Source organism: Anopheles maculipalpis, chromosome 2RL (assembly GCF_943734695.1).
Source record: "Anopheles maculipalpis chromosome 2RL, idAnoMacuDA_375_x, whole genome shotgun sequence".
In the NCBI taxonomy this organism is placed as follows: Eukaryota; Metazoa; Arthropoda; class Insecta; order Diptera; family Culicidae; genus Anopheles; species Anopheles maculipalpis.
Window position 1 is genome coordinate 26,935,164 of NC_064871.1, and position 21,936 is coordinate 26,957,099.

The 21,936-nt window shown below is 44.8% G+C and overlaps 3 protein-coding genes across 10 annotated transcripts in view; all 3 read left to right on the forward strand.

The window, feature by feature from the left end:
* The window catches only part of LOC126557127 (uncharacterized), a 402,968-nt gene that overhangs the window by 47,528 nt on the left and 333,504 nt on the right, over positions 1 to 21,936 (forward strand). The window contains exon 6 of one of the 3 annotated variants that reach the window (XM_050212797.1): positions 19,727 to 19,737. The exons of the other annotated variants lie outside the window; for them this stretch is intronic. The gene's annotated coding sequence lies outside the window, so the exon portion shown is untranslated. Of the gene's footprint in view, positions 1 to 19,726; positions 19,738 to 21,936 lie in introns of those variants that run through there. 3 annotated transcript variants of the gene reach the window in all.
* Positions 1 to 21,936, forward strand: part of LOC126556727 (cubilin) — a 68,572-nt gene that overhangs the window by 15,711 nt on the left and 30,925 nt on the right. The window lies entirely within an intron of this gene.
* Positions 18,003 to 18,364, forward strand: LOC126559590 (uncharacterized). Its single transcript, XM_050215761.1, has one exon. The coding sequence runs from the start codon at positions 18,057 to 18,059 to the stop codon at positions 18,165 to 18,167; it is 111 nt and encodes a 36-aa protein (XP_050071718.1). The 5' UTR covers positions 18,003 to 18,056; the 3' UTR covers positions 18,168 to 18,364.

Here is a 21,936-nt window from a genome sequence, read left to right on the forward strand (position 1 = left end):
TTCATGCATTCAAAACGACTTTAAATTATGTTCGTCTAATTGAGATTTTCACATTTTAAATGTTTCAACAGTTGATTCGTGCATCTGCTCGTGTAATGAAATGAGGATATTTGACATGGCTGTATGTTTTCTGTGTATTCGAACGTGTTCGAAACATGGATAAAGTTTGGCTTTATTTTGATTTAAATAATTTGCCATTACAGAAGCTTCTCAGAGTATGTTTGCTATTGCATTTCTTGACATGAATTTCTTGTGATCATGTTTTATATCTTATCCCAATTATAAGAAAACCGTCACCGTTATGTAGCAAATAAAAGCGTCTTGAAATGTTCGAAATAAAATTAATTATCACACAATAATCGATACGATTCATCGTGTACGCATCGTTATTGGCTTATGCGTTTCCCCCGACAAACAAATATTAGACACCGGAATTATTTAGCAATCGACATGAAGATGACAAATACGGCCCATTTCACCTAATTGTCATCGAAGTTTTTCACGAGCCAAGAGCACTTTCCCTCCCAAAAAAGAAGGTAAAGCAATAGCGGGAATGATACTGTTGTAGATGAGATTGTTCATGCAACTAATGCAAACCCATCACACATTGATTGCGAAAGATTGTCGCTGGTACTCTTACGCCACGGGTGGGGATATAGTTTTACACTCGATTGAGTAACGTTTAGCGAGCGGGACGTGTCTTTATCCGACAAAGGGTGAAAAGTAACGCCAAATGAGCACAAAAAGGGATCCAATCAAACAGATGTATATCCCGTAGGCAGCCACAGAAAACCCTGCCGAGAAAAATGGGAGAGGAAAGTAAAGCGGGAAGTTTACGCGAAAACAGGGACACGTACCAAGGCCGGAGCAGGGGGTGAAAATTTCCCTGCAATTGGCTCAACATTGTGCCGCTACTGTTGCTGCACAGGGCAGGCTTCCCGGTATCGCTTTGCACGAGGTCGCATTTGTTGTCCTTGGAACACGTATCGCCACTAAACATTCACGACACTTGACCCACCAGCTTTGGTCCGAAGGACACCCCACTCGCGAGGGTTGTATGCAGGTGGGACATTGAGACCAGAATAGGGCTGAACAGACCGAAAGGTTCTGCTGGGACGGTTAGTCGAAAGCTAGCTTTTCACCTGACACCGGCAAAAAGCATCCAAAGCCAACAGTGTGTGGAGCTCTTGAAGCTTGCGTATCCTCGTGTGCAATGGGCGACGACGTATCCTTTTACAAAAACCCATCCACCCATACACGAGCTTGTACAGCTTTCCTTTTCACACACAAACACACATGCATGCATATAAGTAGCAGTACTTTTACAGCAACGAACGCATACACGTACATGGTGAAAATCCGAGAGATAACGACGCGGGATGGCACAAACCATGATGATAATGATGATGTCGAATGGCATTGGAATGGATCGGGTCTGTTGCATGCTGTGTGGGATTCTGGAAGGGTGGGACGCATTTTGAAGCGAAGGCATTTTCCCATGCCTGAGGTGGTTGGTTGCCCGTGGTAACAGTGCGTTCGGGTTTCGTGCACAGCTTCGGGCTTTTCGGGCACTGGAAGCTCGTGCGGTGCTCGATCAATATAAGCGCTTCGCTGGGTTCCCTTGCAGGAGTGGTGTCTTTGAGTGTCTGTAGCAGTATATTGGCACTCTGGGTGACTATACTCGCATGGTGGGCCGGGACTTTGAATTGTCCTCGGAAATGATATCTCCGAGGGTATGAGGGCGCGAGCACGGACAGGCTGGGGTGGTTGGCTCTTGAAAATGAGATGATCGGTACGGTTTAGGCCGTAGCGAAACGGGAGCAAGGACTCGGACAGCTTCAACCGAGCATTTCACTTTCCTTCTTCCCCACCTGCTGACGTATGCCCCTGGCCCACCCTCATTGCTTCCGGTTGTTGAAGAGGGTGAAAATTAAGTCCGTCGATCGAGCGTATCGTATAGCACCGGAAAGCAGAACGGACCGGCAGCGCCCACCGGGCCAATCGGTGGAAGGATAAAACACCCGGGATATTACAGAGGAATGGTGGCAAAAAATGCATGCACACATACAGAGCCACAAACACACACACACACACATGCATGAAAACTGCGAAGACAAAAGAGGCGAAGAAAAGGCAAATGGCAATTGTTTCAGTAAGGTTGATCCCGGTACTAGCCGAGGCAGGTCGCCCTAGCGAAGGAAGCTAGCGAGGCGCACTAGGATGTCCTTTGCCGTCTCTTTCCATCGCTCGATAGGCTCGAATAGGTTCGAAGTTTCAAGCACGGCTGGGGAGGGTGGCTGCGATACTGGTGATGGTGCCAGATGACGCACAGCATTCACGACCAGTTGGACGGTGTCTGTTTTCGTTGGAAACGTTGTGTCGACGATGTTCGCTTCCCAACCTTCCTGGACCGTTTCGGACACCCCTTTGCCGGCCACCGCAAGGAAGTTTTTCTTGTGCTTATTTGATTTTTAGTATTTTTTTGTGTGCGTGTTGCTGTTGCTGGGATTTTTTGCTCGCTTGCTTGCTTCTTTTCATTCACCTCAAGTGCCACGCGTTGAAGTAGATTCCCACTTGGTTGGCATTGGTGGGCTGGTTGGTGATGTGGTAGATGATGGGTTGGTACAACCACCATCTTCTTCCTGGACGTTCGCTCATCCCACAGACCCACACAAACACACATACACATCGGTCCGCGAAAAGTTCTTCCTCAGCTCATTCCGTCGAGGTTGGCCTCGGTCGGTTAAAAGTTAGTGGCAAAAGCCACGATGGTTCTGGTGGGACCACGATGGAAAAGAAGAGCAACGGCGACGAAAAAAAAACCCATCCCCTGAGAGGGCTGGCAACCATTTGAGCTGTACGGCGAATAATTACGGTTGGTTTTTGGAGTTATTTGAGGCGCAAAGCGGTGCAAAACAGCTCGGATTGTTCCCGGAAACAGCAGCACCGAACGAGCTTTGTGCGGTGAGTTGAAAACTTTGCCTTCAACCAGTGCTACCGGGGCAGCAGATTTAATGCCACCGAACCGTAACGGAAGTACTCCTAAAAATGCGTGTCCAACCCAACGACTCTTGCCGTTACCTTGTTGTACTGACGGGGTGTAGATTACACCGCGCGGGCCTCTACCAAAATGCGTACCGAGCTCTGATTTGATATTTTGCGTGAAATTCCCCGTGCGGCTCTCTGATAAAAGTTGGTTCCCCGAATAAGACCGAACAAGTGTCACCCTCGGAAGCAGCTGTCCGGGCACAGCGAAAGGTTCCCAGCAGCTCGTTTAATTAGCTTGTCTAATCAAGGGAAAAAGGGATACTGTGGTTTTAATGCAATATTCCGAAAATGGAACCACTCCGACACTCGATGCTTTTTGTTGGAGCACGAGTGTCGTTCGTTTTCTCATCAAGATCCATGACCGCAATCACGACTGGATTGCTTCTTTGGGTGTCTTGCTTTGCATGTGCCAAAGTAAATGATTCGAACGTATGCATACACCAACAGCATTCATCAGCTGTGTGCATAATGTGGTACCAGCCGTGTACCAGGACACGCATACTTGCACGACGGTAAACCTTCTCACATCGTTGGCAAGATTCATATACGGCTACTGCCAAGCGTGTCTGTAAGTACAGTTCCTGGAGGAGAATCATAGCAAGAAGAAAAACAATCCCACCAAGACGAACAGTCTTTTCCCTGGTCGGTGCCGAATGTATGCTCTAGAACTCAGCAGCATCTATTTGTGGTGGGATGCTGGAACTTGTAAAGTCTATACTTCCCGGCACAGCACTTGCTTACGTCTGAGAACTCTCGCTCGTTCCAGTGAGTGACGTACGCCCTTGGAACTCACAACATTGTATGTGTGTGTGTGTGTGTGCGTGTTTTTTTCCTTCTGACGACCACTGGAACTGTGTTTTCCCCACCGCGCAAACAGCGAGCCGAAATTCCGAACCATCCAACAAGCACGCTTCTAGGGTTCCGAGCGAATTGGACGGGCGCTCGTGTCCGGGTATTCCGAGTGCGCTGGTTCGACAGTCAGTCGATTTTCGTCGGCCGAGCTGTAAGCAGTGCCAGAGACCCTTCCTTATTTTACAGCTAGCCAGCGCGTGCGTGAGTGTATGTGTCTGACCACTTCAGCGCCCTGGTGTGTTCCTGGACCGTTCCGTTAACCCGTGACTGACGCTCATCGTTCGTTCGACGAACGATGACAGCACGCCTGTAACATCTTGTGCCGTTCAGGAAGGGTTGTGTTTTTACAGTTAAGGAAGAGAGTCTGAATGTTGCAATCTGTGCTGCTTGTGTTTTCTGGTAATTGAGTTGGTACCATGGTTTGGCTGTTCATAGAGCAGTAGAGGTGTTGGATCATGTGATGGTGTATATTTCTAGTTCGATGACACTGACAACTGATCGTGAGACAAGGCCATGTCGTGCGACTTCCGGATACGGTTGGTGAAAGAACAGAGACCAGCGTTTGATAATGGATTCGGTTGAGCGATTTCAAGTTTCACAAAACCGGAAGCAGATATTCCGATATCACCTGTAAAACGTGTGAACGCAAAGAAGTTAATCAAAATGGAGAATGCACAGTGCTGAAGAATGGTTGTATGAGCACGCGCGCCTGTGTGTACGTGTGTCTGTAATCTGCCTGTGCATAACTGGCAACGTGTGATCCAGACTCCCGGGGACACGACATCGACTGGATGAGCAAGAATTGCGACCTGCCCATGGCGGGCGGTGGATGTTCAAAACAGGATATCAATGGGCTAGGAACGTGTATATGAAGTGGTGAAATTTTACAAGAGAACCATCGTTGTTTAATAGAGAATCCATGCAAGTGTGTGTGCCTGTGTGACAGCAAGAGCAAGAGAAGGAGAGAGAAAATGGAATCTTAATAGTAAAAATAGATGAGAGTGGAACAGGCAATAAACGAAAACGCAAAGTTTTCGTACAGACGAAAAGTAAAATCTTGAACACGGGGAGATGGAAAAAATGGTTCATATAGTCTATGTCTTCATTCGCTTGGAAATTGTTCGTAAAAGTATTGGATAAGAAGCTGCAGTAAAAGAGAAACAAATAGAAAAGAGGTTATAATTGAAAGTATGGGCTACGCTAGAAGTCTTATCAAGCGCTTACTTTCGCTTCGATGGGTTTGCTTTGCTTCTGAATTCCGTTGCACCATGCTGGGTGTTTGGAGTTTAATTCAAAGAAAGAGGCTGTGTTAAAAAATGGTATAACATCCGTTCTGACCTTATTAAGATAATTTTAGTATTTGGAATGTGAAATACAAACATTCTTTTTCAGGGGGTTAAATAAAGCCGGAAATTGTGGCAACATTTTTCGTGCCTTATAACGCTAGACGCTTGTTTTCAGACAGCAATTCTGTGCATACCAGCACACGACCAGGATGACTAGACGAAATGTGAAATTTGTGTAGCAGTCAAGACTAATTTGCCGTCTGGCAATTCAACTTTGCGCTCAACACGTAGCAACTAAAAAGCGTTCCTCGCTTAACAATAGAAAATAGTGAAAAAACAATTACGCGCTTCGTCTGGTTTTTGGCTGGTTGCGTGCAGTACGCTACTGCAAAGACTGCGAGAAGCAATTGGAGGTTATTCACAGCCAAGAAAGTAGTCTCGGTGCGTGCGTACGGTAGCACGCAAACCATCGATCGTGGTACGCGTAATGAACTTAACTCTGGTAAAGTCATTGCACTGTAAGACAAATAGCTCTCACAGGCTCAGGACTACCAGTACCTCTTCACGTTTGGCGTAGCGCAACAAGCACCATCCATTAGTGCCTTAAATAGCCTTTCGCTCCGATTCCATCTCGATAGTACCAAAATATAGCTCCAGCGATCGAATATAGCTCATTACTGCATCCATAATGGAGTATTCGTTTTCTTTCGAGTCAACAGTTCACGTGATTCAACTACCACCACCAGCCGCGAGGGGCCATAATTTGTCTCCCCCTGGGTTAGCCTTTCATCACATACCATGCGTCTCCATTCCGTTTCGCATGTTGCTGAAGTGTCGATGGAGGCGCCTGGTGGTTGGTGGTGGCTGGTAGTGGATTTTTCTCACTTCGATCAGCGGGCGATAGAAACATGTTTATGTTTATCGGAGTGTATTCAGTAAACACTATCTAGGGCTCGAAACGCATGGAAATGATGGGCGTGAAAGCGGGAATGAAGCTGTCTTTGAGAGTGCGAGCACGGTGGTGTTATTATGCTTACGCCATCGAACGTCTTTTGACGGTACCAGTTATTGACTCATCCGTACATGCAGTAAACGAAAAAAAAAATGTACGATTGAGAAAAGACCTTTTGCTGGGTATTTGTCGACCTATAGCAATCGTCTTCGGGGAACGATTTGAAGATCAACGTACGGCCCATCGTCAAACCATTACCGATGGCGGCCAACCAGAAAAAAAGCGAAAAACGGATTACCATTAATCTTCATCGCGAGATGAATCACTTTCATTTCCATTCGGTTTGCCGCTCCCGGTCCATGGAACAGCAGGAGGTCCCAAGAATCGAGCCAATGTGTAATGTGTAAATTGCCTAAAGCCATTCAGGCCGAGCAATTGATTTTACTTTCCGTCGCGATCGGTGATTCGGGCTGGGAATTGAATTCAAGTTTTAATGGTGAAAAGATTTGGAAAAGGATTCCAATATTCGGGAATGCGGATACTGGTATGAGGGGAGGTTTATTTGAAGCAAACGAACATGTAAATGTAAATTTTGTCTACCTTTCGTGACGAACTACAAGAAATCCGCTAAATGGCAAACGTGCGCACACATCCATCATTCCCAGCTCAAGCAAAAACCAAACACTAAACTCATGCATCAAATATTCATGGCATCTCATTAATTACGAACCAAGCCAAGCGTTGGCGCGCACTTGAGGCGCACCCGTTCATTTGCAGCTTCTCTGTGTGGCGTTTGGTGTATGAATAAATGATTGCCACTTTATTGAAGCTTGCATATTTGCATTCCGACCACGCTTTCGATCCGATCGGTTGGTTATTAGGAAAACAATTTCAACACGCAGCCTGGCAGCCGTTTTGGCCGAGAATTATGAACAATATTCCCCATCCAGCTCCCGGAACCAGCCTGGTCGTATTAAGGGTGCATTAGGGCGAATTACACCATTACATCCAGCCCGAGGAGGATCATTACACTGCCTGCCCGTTACCTTCCACAGACTGCAAGATGAATATCTTTAATTGAATTTGTATGAGTTTTTCCTCCGTGTTTCGTGTTGTTTCAATATATCCGGAAGAAGAGAAGGAAAACAATATAAAACAACCCCATGAATCATTCAAGCAACAGAAGGAAGAAACTAGAAGCGTTCCAATAATTTTTCATACGCCCGATACTGGTTGTGTGCGCGAAGCGACGAAGCATCGGAAGGATACAGATTGTTTCGATATTGGGTTCAGCTCTCGTAAGCTTTATTGTCTCCCAACAGGGCAGGAAGTGAATAGGGGAAAACGGGGTGGGTAGATGGGTCGAATGCACGCAAGAGCCCACCCACACAGCCCGTACGCTATTTGGGGATGAGCAGCATAAGACTCGATCGATGGCGAGCACCGGACGCCGTACGCCTTAGTGTGGCATCGCTAGTATTGGCAGTATATAACAATCTCGAGTGCACACGTTCCAGTTGCGAACTTCAATGATAAAGAATGTTCTTCTCAAACCCGATAAGAGCGCAAAAGGAGGCGAAAGAGGTGAGAGGTAGAGGCTTGGGATGGGTTGAAGAACTGAAGCGAAAGTACGGCCAAGTGCTGTCCATTTCCGTTCCGTTGAAATGGAATGGATGCGCAACGAGGGACTCTGGTATGGTGAAAGATGGTGGAGGCTCATGCCACCGGAAAAGAAACGTTAATAAGTTTGGAAGGAATGATTAGTTCTCGAGCCTTTGCTACGATGTGGCTGTGTTCGGCTGAAAATGCTGATTACTCGTACCCGTCGGGAGCTGGACGTGGCAACGATTGGCCATCCGGAGAATGAAGCACATAATAAAGAAACGGCCTCTTGTAAGTAATCGTGTCGGCCTCAGTGAAACGCATTGATGGCCACCATTTTGCCATTCAGTGAGTGAGATTTTCTTGCTTATGTGCGTTTCGTTCGGTATGGAGGGAGATGTTTTCGAAGTACGGTCCACCACGTTTCTGTAGGGGTGTTATTTTTTTTTATTCTTCTTCTGCTACCAGCTCGTTAAATTGCCCCCAGAGAACGGTCGGGAAGTGCATAACTGGGGAGAGTTTTTTCGCTATTATTTGGAAACTTTTCCATACTTCGTCAACTTAAGCTCTGCCGTGTTTTAAGTGCTTCCATTTTTGTTTTGTAGTATTGTTTTGTAGTATCGAGTTTAAATATTGTCTTTATTTGGGCGAGAGGAGAAAGTGATGCATCAATTTTCCTATACAGCCTCCCTAAGAAGATAGAATTATTACCATCATAAGTCCATCATGATCGGGTTGGGTAACCTTCATGTTGTTACACATTTTACACGTCCCATTAGGAAAGGTTTGACTGAGGCAAATCTCATCCAAATCTGCAACCCATCCTGCTTGTCTGTGCCAATCCCTCGCCCGTACAAATTCTTTGTGGGGTTTAATCAATTTTTGACAACAACAAAACAGCCAACTTTTCATGCCCATGTCAGCAGTTTTGACCGAAGTCCTATCGGTTTCTCGCTCTCTTTGCATGATCACTCGTGGGAGAAGTTTAGAAAAAGCTTAACCTGGGCGTAAGTTCGCTTTTTTCTTCTCCTATCTGTGCACCTTCTCAGTTCCAGTTCGGTTAGGATTTTATAAGCTAAGAAAATAAGATACAAAAAAATGCTAAAATCGTTCCACATGAAGAAAAGAACGAGTTGAAAGTAAATGGACCGCTTTTGTGTGGCAAAAGCGGATTGCGTGGGAGCGGGTTTTGGGGTGAAAGTTTGCAACAGTTTTCCTGATCGGAACGAATTAGGCAGCTTTGCAGGGGAAGCGAGCCATTTGAAGCGTCAGAATCGGCATCAGAAGAAAAGGAGCGGTAGGAAAAGTTTGGCCGTTTTTAGACGCTCGAGGCGCCTTAGGCTCGTAAATCATCATCATAATGTGTATTGGGTTTTAGGGTTGTGGGAGAGAAAAGGAGGACAGAAGGGTAAATGTGGTGGGAAGTTGTGTTTTTGGTTGCTTGCTTCGTGGGGTGATACGAAACGCTAGTGTTGGAAAAACGTCACCAAAAATGGACACATTTATCTGAAGCGTGTTCTGCAGAACGTGTTTTATCGGGTCAAAGCGACAGAAATAAAAACACCGGATTTGCATAAACGCTTTGCGGGTGTTTGGAGGGTTGGAGATTGTGCGATGGAAACGTATTTCACACTCATTGGGTGACATTTTTAGAACAAGCTGTATTTGAAATGATTCATTCACACAGAGTAGCCCAAACACTGATAGAGAAGATTGTATTCTTTCTTATTTTTCATAGTTAAATAATGAGAGAGTTCTAGTTTATTTTCGTGCTATTTAGTCAATGCACACGCACCAACGGCTAGAGGATCCTTTTTAATGTTCTTCTCCTTAAGCCTCCTGCAGTTAGGCAATTTTGCCAATTAGCTACACCCACTGGAACGGTCTGCGATGTGCGTTCTTAGAGTCTCGTACCACTTACTACCCACTTGAAGGTCCGTCACCATCATACAACGGTCGACGTCCATAGTCCCCCGTAGCGGCCAATTTCATACACCCAGCTTCGTCACCTTCTGTCGACATCCGATAGGGACTAAGGGCAGGAGAGAAGCAATAAAGCAATAGCATGGTGCCAAAAAAAAAAAATTGATTCTCACCCATGAAGAAGCGATGCTAATAGCGGTGTTGAGAGTGAATATTTGAATGGAAACCTGACGGCAGCATCAGCAAATGGAGAAAAATAGCTTACAAAATAAGCCCACAGCATCAACTAGGAAGGACGGGGGCAGTGACAGTGTGAGAAAGATAGCACGAGCACAGGTTTATTCTCTGTGGCCCTTGGATAGCAAAGGCACATCAACGTGGTATCAGACAGAGCCAAAGAACGATCCGGTGGATAAACTCTTGAGTTTTCAAAGACTGGCACGGCTTTATTGCTGTCACCGTGAGGGCAAGCGAGACTGGAAAAGAAAGGCGAACAAAAAAACCAAGCTAAAAAAACTAAAAATACTCACACACACACAAACAAAGTCCTTCAAGTTCCTTTCGTCTTGTGTTCGACTGGGTATAAAAGGGGAATGTCGTCGGTCGCTGGGCTTCTGAAGAGCCGGGTGGAAATAATTTGCCGCATCATCAATTCGTGTCTCTGTCTCGGTGGAAAAGATAGGAATTTTGCCCAACAAAATAATGGAAAATGACGTAGTTGTCCCATCCATCTATCGGAAGCACTGCTTTTCTTCCTCCTAATAGACATGCTCAACTCAGTTCCCTTTTTCGGTAGTATTGGGGAGCAGCAAGAAGGAAACGAAAAAAAAAAACCAAAATTGAGATCACAGAAATAAAACAACGCCCAACGACCCCAGAAGAGGGAAGAAGCCTTTTCCCCTAGTGCATCAAAAAGGCTGAGTGTAAGCGTGGACGAATGAAGAGTAAATTTATTTCCCGCATGGATAAAGGATCGATTTAGGGAAGCAAATAATCGATAAATTTGAATATCAGTCTGTTCAATCGACTGTTTTTTTTATGCTTAAATTTGTTTTCTTTGAGATGGGATTCACCACGCAGGTTGGATTTGTGGCAACCAATGCACCCTGGTTAGGAAAATGAGAAAACTATATCGAAGATAGCGAGCCACAATGGTTCATTGATTGTCCAAGTGATGTATTTAATTTTTTCAACCCCACACACAACGCTTGGTTGGGAAGCATTTGTCCTTGATCTGGCTACACGTGAACGTCTGGTTGGATGCAGGTCAGTGGAAAGCCACCAGCAACAAGCAAATAGCCCATCTCAATCAAAGCGAACGGTGGTTGAGAACCGGCATTGAGCATTGAACAGCGATATTTATAAACTTTTTGCGCGGCGCAAAATCAAAACCAGAGCCAAATTCCGGTCTGATGTTTGTGTATACGATTTGCTGTAGTGTGCTTCAAACGTCGCACTTGAAGATGCTTGTGTTTTTTTCATCAAACGAAAATCGATGGTTTTGTAGTTTGATCGTTAAATTTTTTGCAAGTTTTGTGCTATTTTTTCATAATAGACGAGCAACCAGATTGATTTTAAGTGTTGGAAGAATTTATTAAAACCTTTCGAGGAAATTCTTCGTTTTACCGTAGGCACGAATGTTCCTCAGACTCTGGTAAACGTTTTCGTCATAGCAATTGAATTCATATTTTTGCACTTCCACATGCACATAAATATTGGCATCGATCGAACGAAATATAGTCTAAATTTCGTTCATTATGCAGCAAAAAACTTAATGAACCGTTGGCCAAATTCGCATCGCAATGGACGACAGAAGGACAATTTGGCTTCAAATTAAACTGAAAGGTGTTAATGATCACACGATTTTAAATAATGTATTAATTTCAATATAAGCTATAAGCTTTCAAATTGTTTCCAATCAACTGGAGAAAACGCAAACTTGCTCTGTATATACAGAGTAAATTGTATTTGTGTCGGGGCTAATGAACACCAGAACAGAACACTTACTCTTATGCATCCGATGGCTAAATGATTGTGGGGGATCTGTTGGATTTTCCCCGTATGGGCAACCGGGTTTTGGTTTTTCTATGGAAATGGCATGAATGTGCATCCAATCTTCGAGTGAACAAATTAATACATAAAATAGATATTAATTAAGGACATGAACAGAATAGCGAGCGCATGGTGGAGGATGATTTTTGGAATCTGGTTATCACCACCGCCACACGAGATTAAGGCATCACACGATCTCTTGGGGCGGATTTCGTTTGCGATTTGTGTGACCTTAATTGAGGCAAAATTAAGCTTATGTTGCATTTATGTAGGGAATACAATTTTGTGAATGCCATTGCAATTGCAATGTATTTAACCGAATTTACAGCTTCTTTTGCATGTGTCCGTCGTATGTGTGCATATCACCAAACGCGAGACACAGTAAAATTACAGCAGCTTGTTGAATATTCCTTGCAATAGCATGCAGTATGGTTTCCTTTTCTGAACGAGCCTGATCAATTCACCTGTCGGTCGAGAGTGAAGGAAAACAGCAGCACACAAAACATCTCTACCTGATGCCGATGAAATTCGTACCACAATGAAACGTAAAAGCTTCACTCGAAGTGTACACAGACTGCAATGATTTGAGGCAAACAGTCAAAGGCAAGCTGAAGATGAGCTTCCTGTGGGAGGATATGCCGTACGCCCATACGGGTGAGAGCGCGCGCTACACATGAACCTTTCAATAGCGAGCGGGGATGAGGGGTTGCAAAACAACAGTTTCCATTTCCCGGAGCGTTCGGCACAGGATGTGACCGGCTTCCGTCGTGCAGATTCATCGAAACGATACGAATCGTTGGTTCGGTGCGGTGGTGGTTTTCCCATCCCTGATGAGATATTGGAATCGAGGCAGAATTTAGGTTGGTAGGCTCATCTTGAGCCCGATAGCTTGATAGTGATAGTGCTTTTGAGAACACGTGAGCTGTGCTGATAGATGTGTCTGGGGTTGTTGTTTCTTTTTTTTTTTTGGCATGCATCACGTGGCTGGCAGATTTTGAATGATGTAATCATGGTCAGTACACACACACACACACACACACACACACACACACAAACACACACAGAGACAGCAAAAGAAAATATCGTCTAAAGTTGCTGGTTGTGTGCTAAAGTTTTCCAGTTGGATGGTTCACTTTCACCCGGTAACGAGAATTTTTTCGAGTGGAAAATAGTTCCCGAATCATGATGCCAAGCCCGATGGAAACGAGAAGCGAGAAAATAATTACTTGAACAACTGCCCATTATGCTCGGCAGTGGTGTTGTTGAAATCGGTCAGCAAAAAGGTCATCGGGAGGCTGCAACGCTTGGGTTGGCCAAAAAACAATCAATTCAAAGTTGAATTAAAAGAAATTGCAAACAAATTAAGGACGCGAAGACAAGGGAATTTGTGGCTGGTAGGAACTAGTTATTATTGGCAAGCTTGAGTTCGTTGTATGGCCTGTGAACTGGCTCGTTAAATAGAAGAAAAAAATACCTGGTAGCAAGGACTTTGGCAAAGGAAAGGTGTACCAAAGCCTTAATAAAGCATATTTTAATAATATAGTAGTGTAGCCACTTTCGAGCTACCAAGCACCCGAACCAGTATGATTCATACCAGCCAGAGGTCGAGGAATTAGCCCGTTTGATGATTAATAAATAAGAAGGTCATTTCGGTTTGTCATCACTCACTGCTTTTAATGGCTTTTCCAACCCACGCAAAAGAAGCCGGCATTTTTGTACGTTTTCTTAAGCTAATGGACCTACACAGGTAGTAGTTAATCATGACCACTCCTGGAATCGTGAACCACGATTGCCGAAACCTGATGCCTCTCGATGCGTTGCCCCCATTTACAGTTCCGGATGGACATTAAAGTACGCTAGGAGTGATGAGTGGGTGGGTAGAGTGGCCTCGGCGGGCCTGAGGTCAAGTTCCCGTGCACACCTTTTCCCTTTGCTGAGGGTGGTCGGCACCCATTATCGAAAGGTTAACGAAGGACGAACCCCGAATGATCGTCGGGCACGCCTGGACGGACGCGAAAGTGTTGTTGACCTTGCGAAACGATTTCTTCATCGCTGCGCGTGCGTTCCTTCCTACCTTTACTAGTGTTCCGATGATTTGATGGAAAACCCGGGGTTGAAGCAGAGAGAGAAAGAGAAGCTCAGAAGAAGACCACTTGAAACGGACCGACCGAGCCGGAGTCAGAAAGCATAACAGCGTGCAGAATGCGCGACAGCAAGAGCGAAGGTAATTTATCAAATGGGAAATTCGTCTTCCCATTCGTCATGGCAAGCCGTCTGGGAGAATGGAAAGGAACATAAAGGGAGGTGAAAAAACACCCACACACACACACACTCCTACATGTGTACACATAGAGAGTCCTACCTAATGGCTTCCACTCTTCAACGCAACCGTTAGTGCTCGACCGATTCCGAGATTTGAACGGATTTGTTTTCCCGTTCTTTAGAGTGTTATCCTTCTTAAAGGATCGCGGCAAGGAAAATCTATTTGACGCCGAAATACTTGAATATTCATGCAGCACCCGTTCGAGAGGCAACAGTGTTTTCTTTTTGTTTACTACCAGGAAAAGCTAGCTTCCAGTACACACTGTTTACGGTGCTGGTGAAGGTACATTTGCATCCAATCATTGGGCGTCATTTGTTTTGTCACGTTTTTGTTTCCGGGTTTCTTTATCACGTCGGAGAAGTGAAATATTTTATGCTCCTCGAAACGAAATCGAATCGTGTCCATTGAATCGCTCAGTATGAGAAGCATGCGAGAAAGATTAAAACGAGATAGGATAATTGAATCTCGTTTGAGGGTTTGGATGCTAGCATTTAATAACGAGCGAATACGACCGAACGATCCGTTCGATGGAATTGAATATCCCTCTTTAACTGCTCGCTGGCTTTCATATTGGCTTTCCATTTTATGCTGGTTCTTAGTACGGCGAAACACTGATGTTTCGACACGGCATCCAGTTTCGCATGAAGGATTGACACACACACATACACATACACATTGATATGAGGACAGATATTGATTTCTTGCCAGACTAGTCGAACCATCTTAACATTTCCCTTTTTTGCGATCCACCCTTCCACAACTTACACAAGCCCGTATTACCCGGCACCACGTTCGAGGACCTTCGGTGTCATGTTACGCGACCACCAGCTCGGATGTAATGTGGCGTCTGCCGTTGATAGATGTTGCTGATTGAAGATTGAGGCAGCTTTTAGCGGTACGTTTCATGTCTACCTGAAAATGGTGCTGGTGGCTTTTATCCAAATCCACGCGGATGTTGGTGAGGATTCTCTTCCCCGCCATCGATCCAGTGACACCCGGACACCGTTCAGCGCTCACCACGGCCCGGTACGGAAGCTATGGCCGGAAAATGGTCGGAAAATGGATGCCCACATCATTCGATGTGCACTTCTCGGCCCTGGGAACGCTATAAAATACAAATACACACATTTCCACCGTTACGTTGCGCTCTTTTACCCATATTCCCGGTAAGGAATGGTGCGTGAAATTCGGTATGTTTTCATGACCGAACGGACGCGTTGCGTTGCGGGGGAGGGATTGGGCTGTCGTCGGGACGTGATCCTTTGGGCTGATTTGCTGCCCGAGTACCGGTGGTTATCCTTTTTGGCTCATTTTACGATCAACCCGTCCTTTCTTGCCGCTTGCGTTTCCCTGTTCGGTTCTGGTGTTTGGAGATGTTTTTCTGTGCGTGTGTGTGTTGTTACATGGCTGCTTCATAGAAACTTCTTCCGCTGTTGGTTAGGTGTACCGGTATGGTTGGCCCCATGGGTGCTTTCGAGAGTGTACGTGTGTTAAAAGATGTTTTTTTTTGTCTGTGTGTATGTTTAGCAAACCTCAGTTCGGGTTGCTAAAACACACGTGAGCTCGTGTGGTATAGATCAAACGTACCGCCCTTAGTGCTGGTTTATTGAAGGATGTAATGCGAAGGTCGAGACCGAGATTTATGGATGTTTTACTCCTGTATCGAGAAGGTATCGTACAGATAACGATATATCTTACGGGGAGGAGATAGATGAGCGTGCGTATGTTAGTGTCATTCAGTGTGAGCGGTTGAATGATGCTTTTAAGATTTAATTAAAAAACTGCTTACGTGGTAGTCCGGCACCTTGTTATTGATACCAGCGTTAGATATTTGGAATGAAAACGTATTAAATTTCCTATAATGAAACTACTTAAACGACCTCATTTCCTACCCAAGTATGCAGCATTAGAATCCTAGAATCAACTGGCTCAATTGGACGCGAATGCGGTTTGAATAAAATGCTACAATTTTTACCTTTTCCTTGGATCTGTAATGAGAGTATTTGATTGACAAAAATCGCTGCCAAACCAAACTAATAGATAAAGCTGATTTTGATCGCAAGTGTGGAAAACTGACATTAGTATCAACATTAAAAAGGCGTTTGACATAACTTTTCTCACTAGAACATTTAAAAAAAAAACATTTACGAAATTGTGAAGCATAATGTACTGCTTCAACTGGTATGTGGCCATGCTAATGCTTTGAAAATAAGGGATAAACAGATCTCATTTACCATAGCATGACGCAGCACGCAATAAATTATTTTGAGTACAGTTTGCTTTGATATTGCTAGAAATAAAAGGCATTGGCAAACATGAAACAATTCCCTGGAATGCACATCAAAGAACGGTTCAGATGCAAGTAAATATTTGAAATTTTAAAAAAGGAAGGAAAAAAACACACACACCCCCATCGTAGCTTTCAACAGCAACAAGGGAAAAGTCCGCGCTGTTCGGACGCGTCTTGCTGTATTCAAGCGGCGGACGTTAGTTTTGCTCCCATTTGGTAGATTGAAAAAAAAAAAAACGGGGAAAAAATACGCAAAACGAGAAACATGTACATGAACAACAGGACGAGTTGTAGCTTATGATTGAAATTTCTCATTTCAAACGTACGCAAAAGTGTGCAGCGCACGGATTGAGCGAATCCAGCCGGTTCCGGGGGGTTAAGCCCTTCGCGCACAACGCTTGACCGTGTATCAAGCGACGGGCAAGCAAAACATGCTCGTACAAACAGTATGGCCCGGGAATGGGAAAACAAATCACTCTACCGCTGCATATTACTGGTTTGTTTTCCTTTTTTTGCCCACCTATTTTTGCTCTGACCCCACTGAGGGGGGGGGGGGGCTGGGCAGGAAAGAGGAGGGCGAGCGGAATCAATCTGAGATGCTTCAAACGCGCTTCGTTGCACGAGCTCGTGTGGTTCGAGATTATCGAATGGATGGGGCAAAAATTGGTTGGCAAAAATAGAACTGCTTGTGAACAGGCAACAGGGTTGCCGGGGTACGCGGGTGTATGTACAACAATCAGGCCTTAATTTTGGTTCGAAATTCAATGTTGCATTTCGCTTTTTTTGTAAGGGCTTCCTTCCGTCCAGATTGAGTGAGGTTGCTGCTGCAAAATCGAACAAAAAAAGATGAAAATAAGCACAGTTTTGTTTTGTTTTATAGGGTAAATCTTTTTCTCTCGATCTCTCTCATTCTTTTCCACACACACTCGACTTGTTTATGTGTAGACACAACAAACAAATTTCCCATAAAAGTGTGTAAAGACAGTGGAGAAATGGGCATCTGTTGGAAATAAGAAAAAAAAACATTCGTTTGTGTGTGATTGCGAACAGCAAATGTATTGACAGTACTGTAATGTGATCTGATTACGATTGGATACGGTTAATAGAAAAGAAAGCAGCAGAAGTGTGAAGTGCGAGTGTAAAATGATAGCTCTATTTTTCCAGGTGGCATCAATATTTCGTACGCTGTTTGTGCTTCATAACGTGTGATTAGTGATTGACTGTGACGGTGCGTTTGGCTTTTCTGTTCAGTTTGTAGTGCATATTGTCTAACATTCGGGCAGCAAATCATTCGAGCAAAAACTGGTAATCAAACAGCCTTCTAAAGGTGGACCCGTGGACGTGTGCTTCTTGTGATTTTAATTCCCCGATGGATAATATTACGTTTGTAAGCGATGCTACTAGCATGCAACCACCAACGTTCGACGTGTGCTAGTAACAGCGTCCCACACGCGTTCTTCTGTGGCAAGCTTAAGCAGGCAGGTGTAATATCGATCTCGATGGTGCGTGTCGCGTACTGACAGAGCCTTCCTTAGTCGTCGTCGTGTGGTGGTACGGTTTGTCCAGTGACGAGTTTGCATCTTACCGTGTGCGCGTGTGTGCGTGTGAGTGGGCTCCCGAACTCCTCACCCACTCCAGGACGCCGAGAGAGCGGCGTCGGCGGCGGTAGAGGTCGAGAGCCGGGCGAGAGGTTTCTAGCAGCCAAAATTTCCCAAAACAGCTAGTTGAATGAGTAACAGTGCGATGGTGGCCGTGGCGATCTGCTGTATACTGGTGCTGCTAGCCGTGTTCATCGTGCTGATCATAGTGGTCGGTTCGACGATGGGCGAACCGAAGTGAGATAAGCTCCAACTGGGGCCAGGTAACTTCGCCGATGGATAGCCAAGGCCCCCCGGCTGTTAGAATTTGGACGGATTTTGTTCCACGGGTGCTGCCGCTACTGCTGCTGTGGTCGACACTTATGGCTGCGGTGGCACGGATAGCGGCCGCGACGAGCGTGCTCATCGACAACACCACTACCACCACCATCACCACCATTACCAGCGTCAGCAGCACCGATCCCACCCGTATTGTGTCCTGCGCTCGGGCTGGTGCCCGTGGGCAGTAGCCGTAGTGAGCGTGTATTTTGGAGCGTGTGTCCGAACCCGAACCCATCTTCCATCCCCGGGAGCGTTACGCTATCGAGACGGTAGAACCAATGGCGTAACGGTTAACTGCGTGCAGCGCACGCAACGCAACGGTAGAAGCGCGCGTATGAGTCCTCAACCATAAAAACCAGGTTCGACCAAAAAGCCGACGAAGAGCGAACATTCAAACCAGAAGCAGACGTATGAAAGCGTGAAGGTAGAATGTGTATTACATTAGCGACACGAACCTTCCTCACGAAACCCAGCAGGGTGTAGTTGTTGACAAACGGAACAGCACACAGCAGCTCGGGAAGCTACCGGATAAGACTGGCGATCCCGGATTGCATCAGAAGTATTTTGAAATTCGGCACATTGAGTGCCGGATCGAGCAAGTCACACAAACACTCTCTCTCTCCCTCTCCCTCGAATTGTATCCTTTGTACACATCTTCGAAGTCTTGGTCCGTGTGACAAAGTGTAGGACTGAAAACCACCAATTTCTACGCCTGATCTTCCCCTCACTGTAACACGCTTCTTCCAGTCTGCTTAGCTCAACTCAATTCTCTAGAGTGAGAGCAGCGATACACCCTCGTACGCTTGTAGCACCGATTGCACCGCTCTTGACAGAAGTAACAACAATAACGACAAACAAACGGGCACATACTTTGTTCATACAGCGTCATACACGTCAAAAACCACACGACACACGAGCATGGAATAAAATCTTACACACCAATTCTACACAGCCGTCTAAGAGGGGGCACAAAAGCAAATAAAAAAAAACTAAAATCAAATAAAAAATAAAAAAAAAAACGAGCAAAAGGCTATTCTAAACCAAAACTGCAAATACCTTTTAAAACTAAAATGGAAAGTGCAGCAAAAAGTTAGCACTTGCGAGAGCAAAAAGTTTTCCTCCCCGTGACAGTGGAAACACAAGAAAACAAAACAAAACCAAAACAAAGAAAAGAGCGTACACATAAAACACGTCTATCTATAGTGCAGAGAATGAGAAACACTTAACGCTACTTAAACTTACTTCTAAACTACTAAAGAGACTTAGCGAAAACTTAGTTGCATGATTCAAGCACGCGAGCGTGTTTTAGCGGGATGAAATAGATTGAATGCACGAGGAAGCGAGCAAGAGAGAGAGAAAAATAAAGCTAGAAAATTAAACAAACAAAAAAAAAGTTGCTCTAGAAGAGCCGTTAAGTGTACGATTGGATGTATGGATCGAAGAATCTGCAACTCACATCACAAACACATTTACTTAGAGTTTTAAGTAGAGCCATCCGGTAGCTTCCAGAAAGTAAAAAAAAAAAAAACAGTAAACGAAAACAAGAAGAAAGATGTATGAAATGTTAAATAATTGAAATTTAAAGCAAAAACATACAACCAAAACAAAACAAAAAAGGTACGAAGAGAGATAATTCTATACGAAACAGGGTGCGCCCGCTCAATGTAACCGAGCGAGGTGTTGATACACTCTGTTAAAGGCTTACAAATAATTTAAGTTCAGTATACAAAACCGCTCCGGGATCGTTGAACTGTGGTTCACACAGCTAAAAATGGCGCACTAGCGAACACATATCGTTAATAGCAAGAATGTATAATGAGGTTGAAATAATAGACGATTATAAACAGTGTTAAAGGCAAGGGTAAACAGTATAAATAAAAGTCTTGTGGACGAAAAAGAATACTAATCACTACACTAAGCTTCCGACGAAGAACGAAGAACACATTATCGCAAAGGAGAAGCAAGTGAATAAGGTAACACAATAGAAAGAACAAGCTGTAGCGGCAAAAAAAAAAAACAAAACACAGGTCACAGTAACGCGAAGGTATGGTTCCGTTCGGTCGATGTACGATCATACTCGTCGATCACAAACATCTTCGATCGATGTGCGCTGGCTAACAAGATGGCTGCCGCTTCTCTCTTCATTTTACCGTTCTAGGATAGCGTGGCTAAGGTTCATTCCGTTATGTCTGGCGTGTAGGCTAGGGTGTTTGTTAAAGTTTGTGGTTTTTTGATAAAAAACAAAAATGGATAAAAAAGTCTTTGAGCATCCCTTCCAAGCCCCCCCCCCCCACCGCCTCCCCCTACCCCAACGGAAGACAAAAAGGACACACCGGTCGTGCGGCAGCGGTTTTTATTTCCAACTCCGGTTTTGATGGCACATGAAACTGTGAGAACGAGTGTGCCAAAACAAATAGTAAGAGACACAGAAACGCTATAATAGCAGAGCAAGAATGCATGCAGAAAAATAACAAATAGGAGGAGATACAAACGAAAGAAACAAACAACAAAACAGGACAAGACGCGAGGAGCGCCTGAGCGCGTATGTAAGTGTGCGTGTGTGTGTGTGTAGTGTGGGGTTGGTAGTCCGTGGGTAGTGAAAGTGTTAGCTGTAGTAGTTATCCATTACTTCCATGTTGTTGTTGGCCAGTTTACCGTTGTTTAATGTGCGCAACAGAATGTAGTTAACAGAACAGCCTTGTTTACCATCGTAACGCATCGAATGCTAACATATGAAAAGCAGGCGAAGAGGGTGAAAGTGAATGCAAAAGGGGGGATAAGGGTTAAAAATAAAACAGAGAAACAGACTCATACAAGGAATTGTGGACAAAACGTTGATTTCTTTTTTCGAATAATTTCAAATACAAGGGCAAAAAAAAAGTCAAACAAAAACAAACAAAACAGAAATAATTAACGACAGAACAGTGTGACAACATTGATAAAATGAAAACTAAAAAAAAAACAACTGAGACAATAATCCGTTTCGAGCAGAAAATCACAAAACCACTAACAATCCCAACGAGCGTTAAAACTTCAACTGTTTTAATCCAATTTAGGCTTCGAAAGATTTGGAAAACGATTCAACTATTGATCGTGAAGTATTTATTCCCCACCCACCGAGACTTTAAGCATCCACATACACAAATGCATACCCGCAACACAGTTGGACTGGCATTCCGCACTGTGCCGAGGCCGAGGAAAAATCCAAATTTGCTTCTCAATACATCATCCCATTTTCAAGGCTATTTTGAAAAACCGCCCGATGGCATTAATTATCAATTACAGGCAGATTCGAATCGTTGCTTGCCCTTGGCTAAAATTAGCCCACATTGCGCGTTGGGAGGTACTTCAGTAACCTCACAAAATGGAGCGACATCCTCGTTCGCCAACCGATATCGAGAGCTGTTTTATTCAGGTCAAGTGGCGCTAGGATGCTATTCGCGGGCGTCTCTTTCGGGCGTAGTATCCGCTCCGTTCTGTACAGTTGACCCGATTCTTTCGGGTTGCTCAGGGTGGCTGGTCTTTTGCACGGCGCACGGCGAAACAATTTCATCGCAGTGGGAACAATTGGAAAAAAAGCCGACCACTAGAAGCGGTGTAATTAGATCAAAGCAAGGTTGTCAATTGCGGCGTTGATTCTGGGTTGGCTGGGCTTTGAGATATGGCAGAGATGAGGGGTTTCTTTTTTC

Coding starts and splice junctions, on each gene's coding strand:
- LOC126559590 (XM_050215761.1), top strand. CDS start 18,057: ATGAGTAACAGTGCGATGGTGGCCGTGGCGATCTGCTGTATACTGGTG.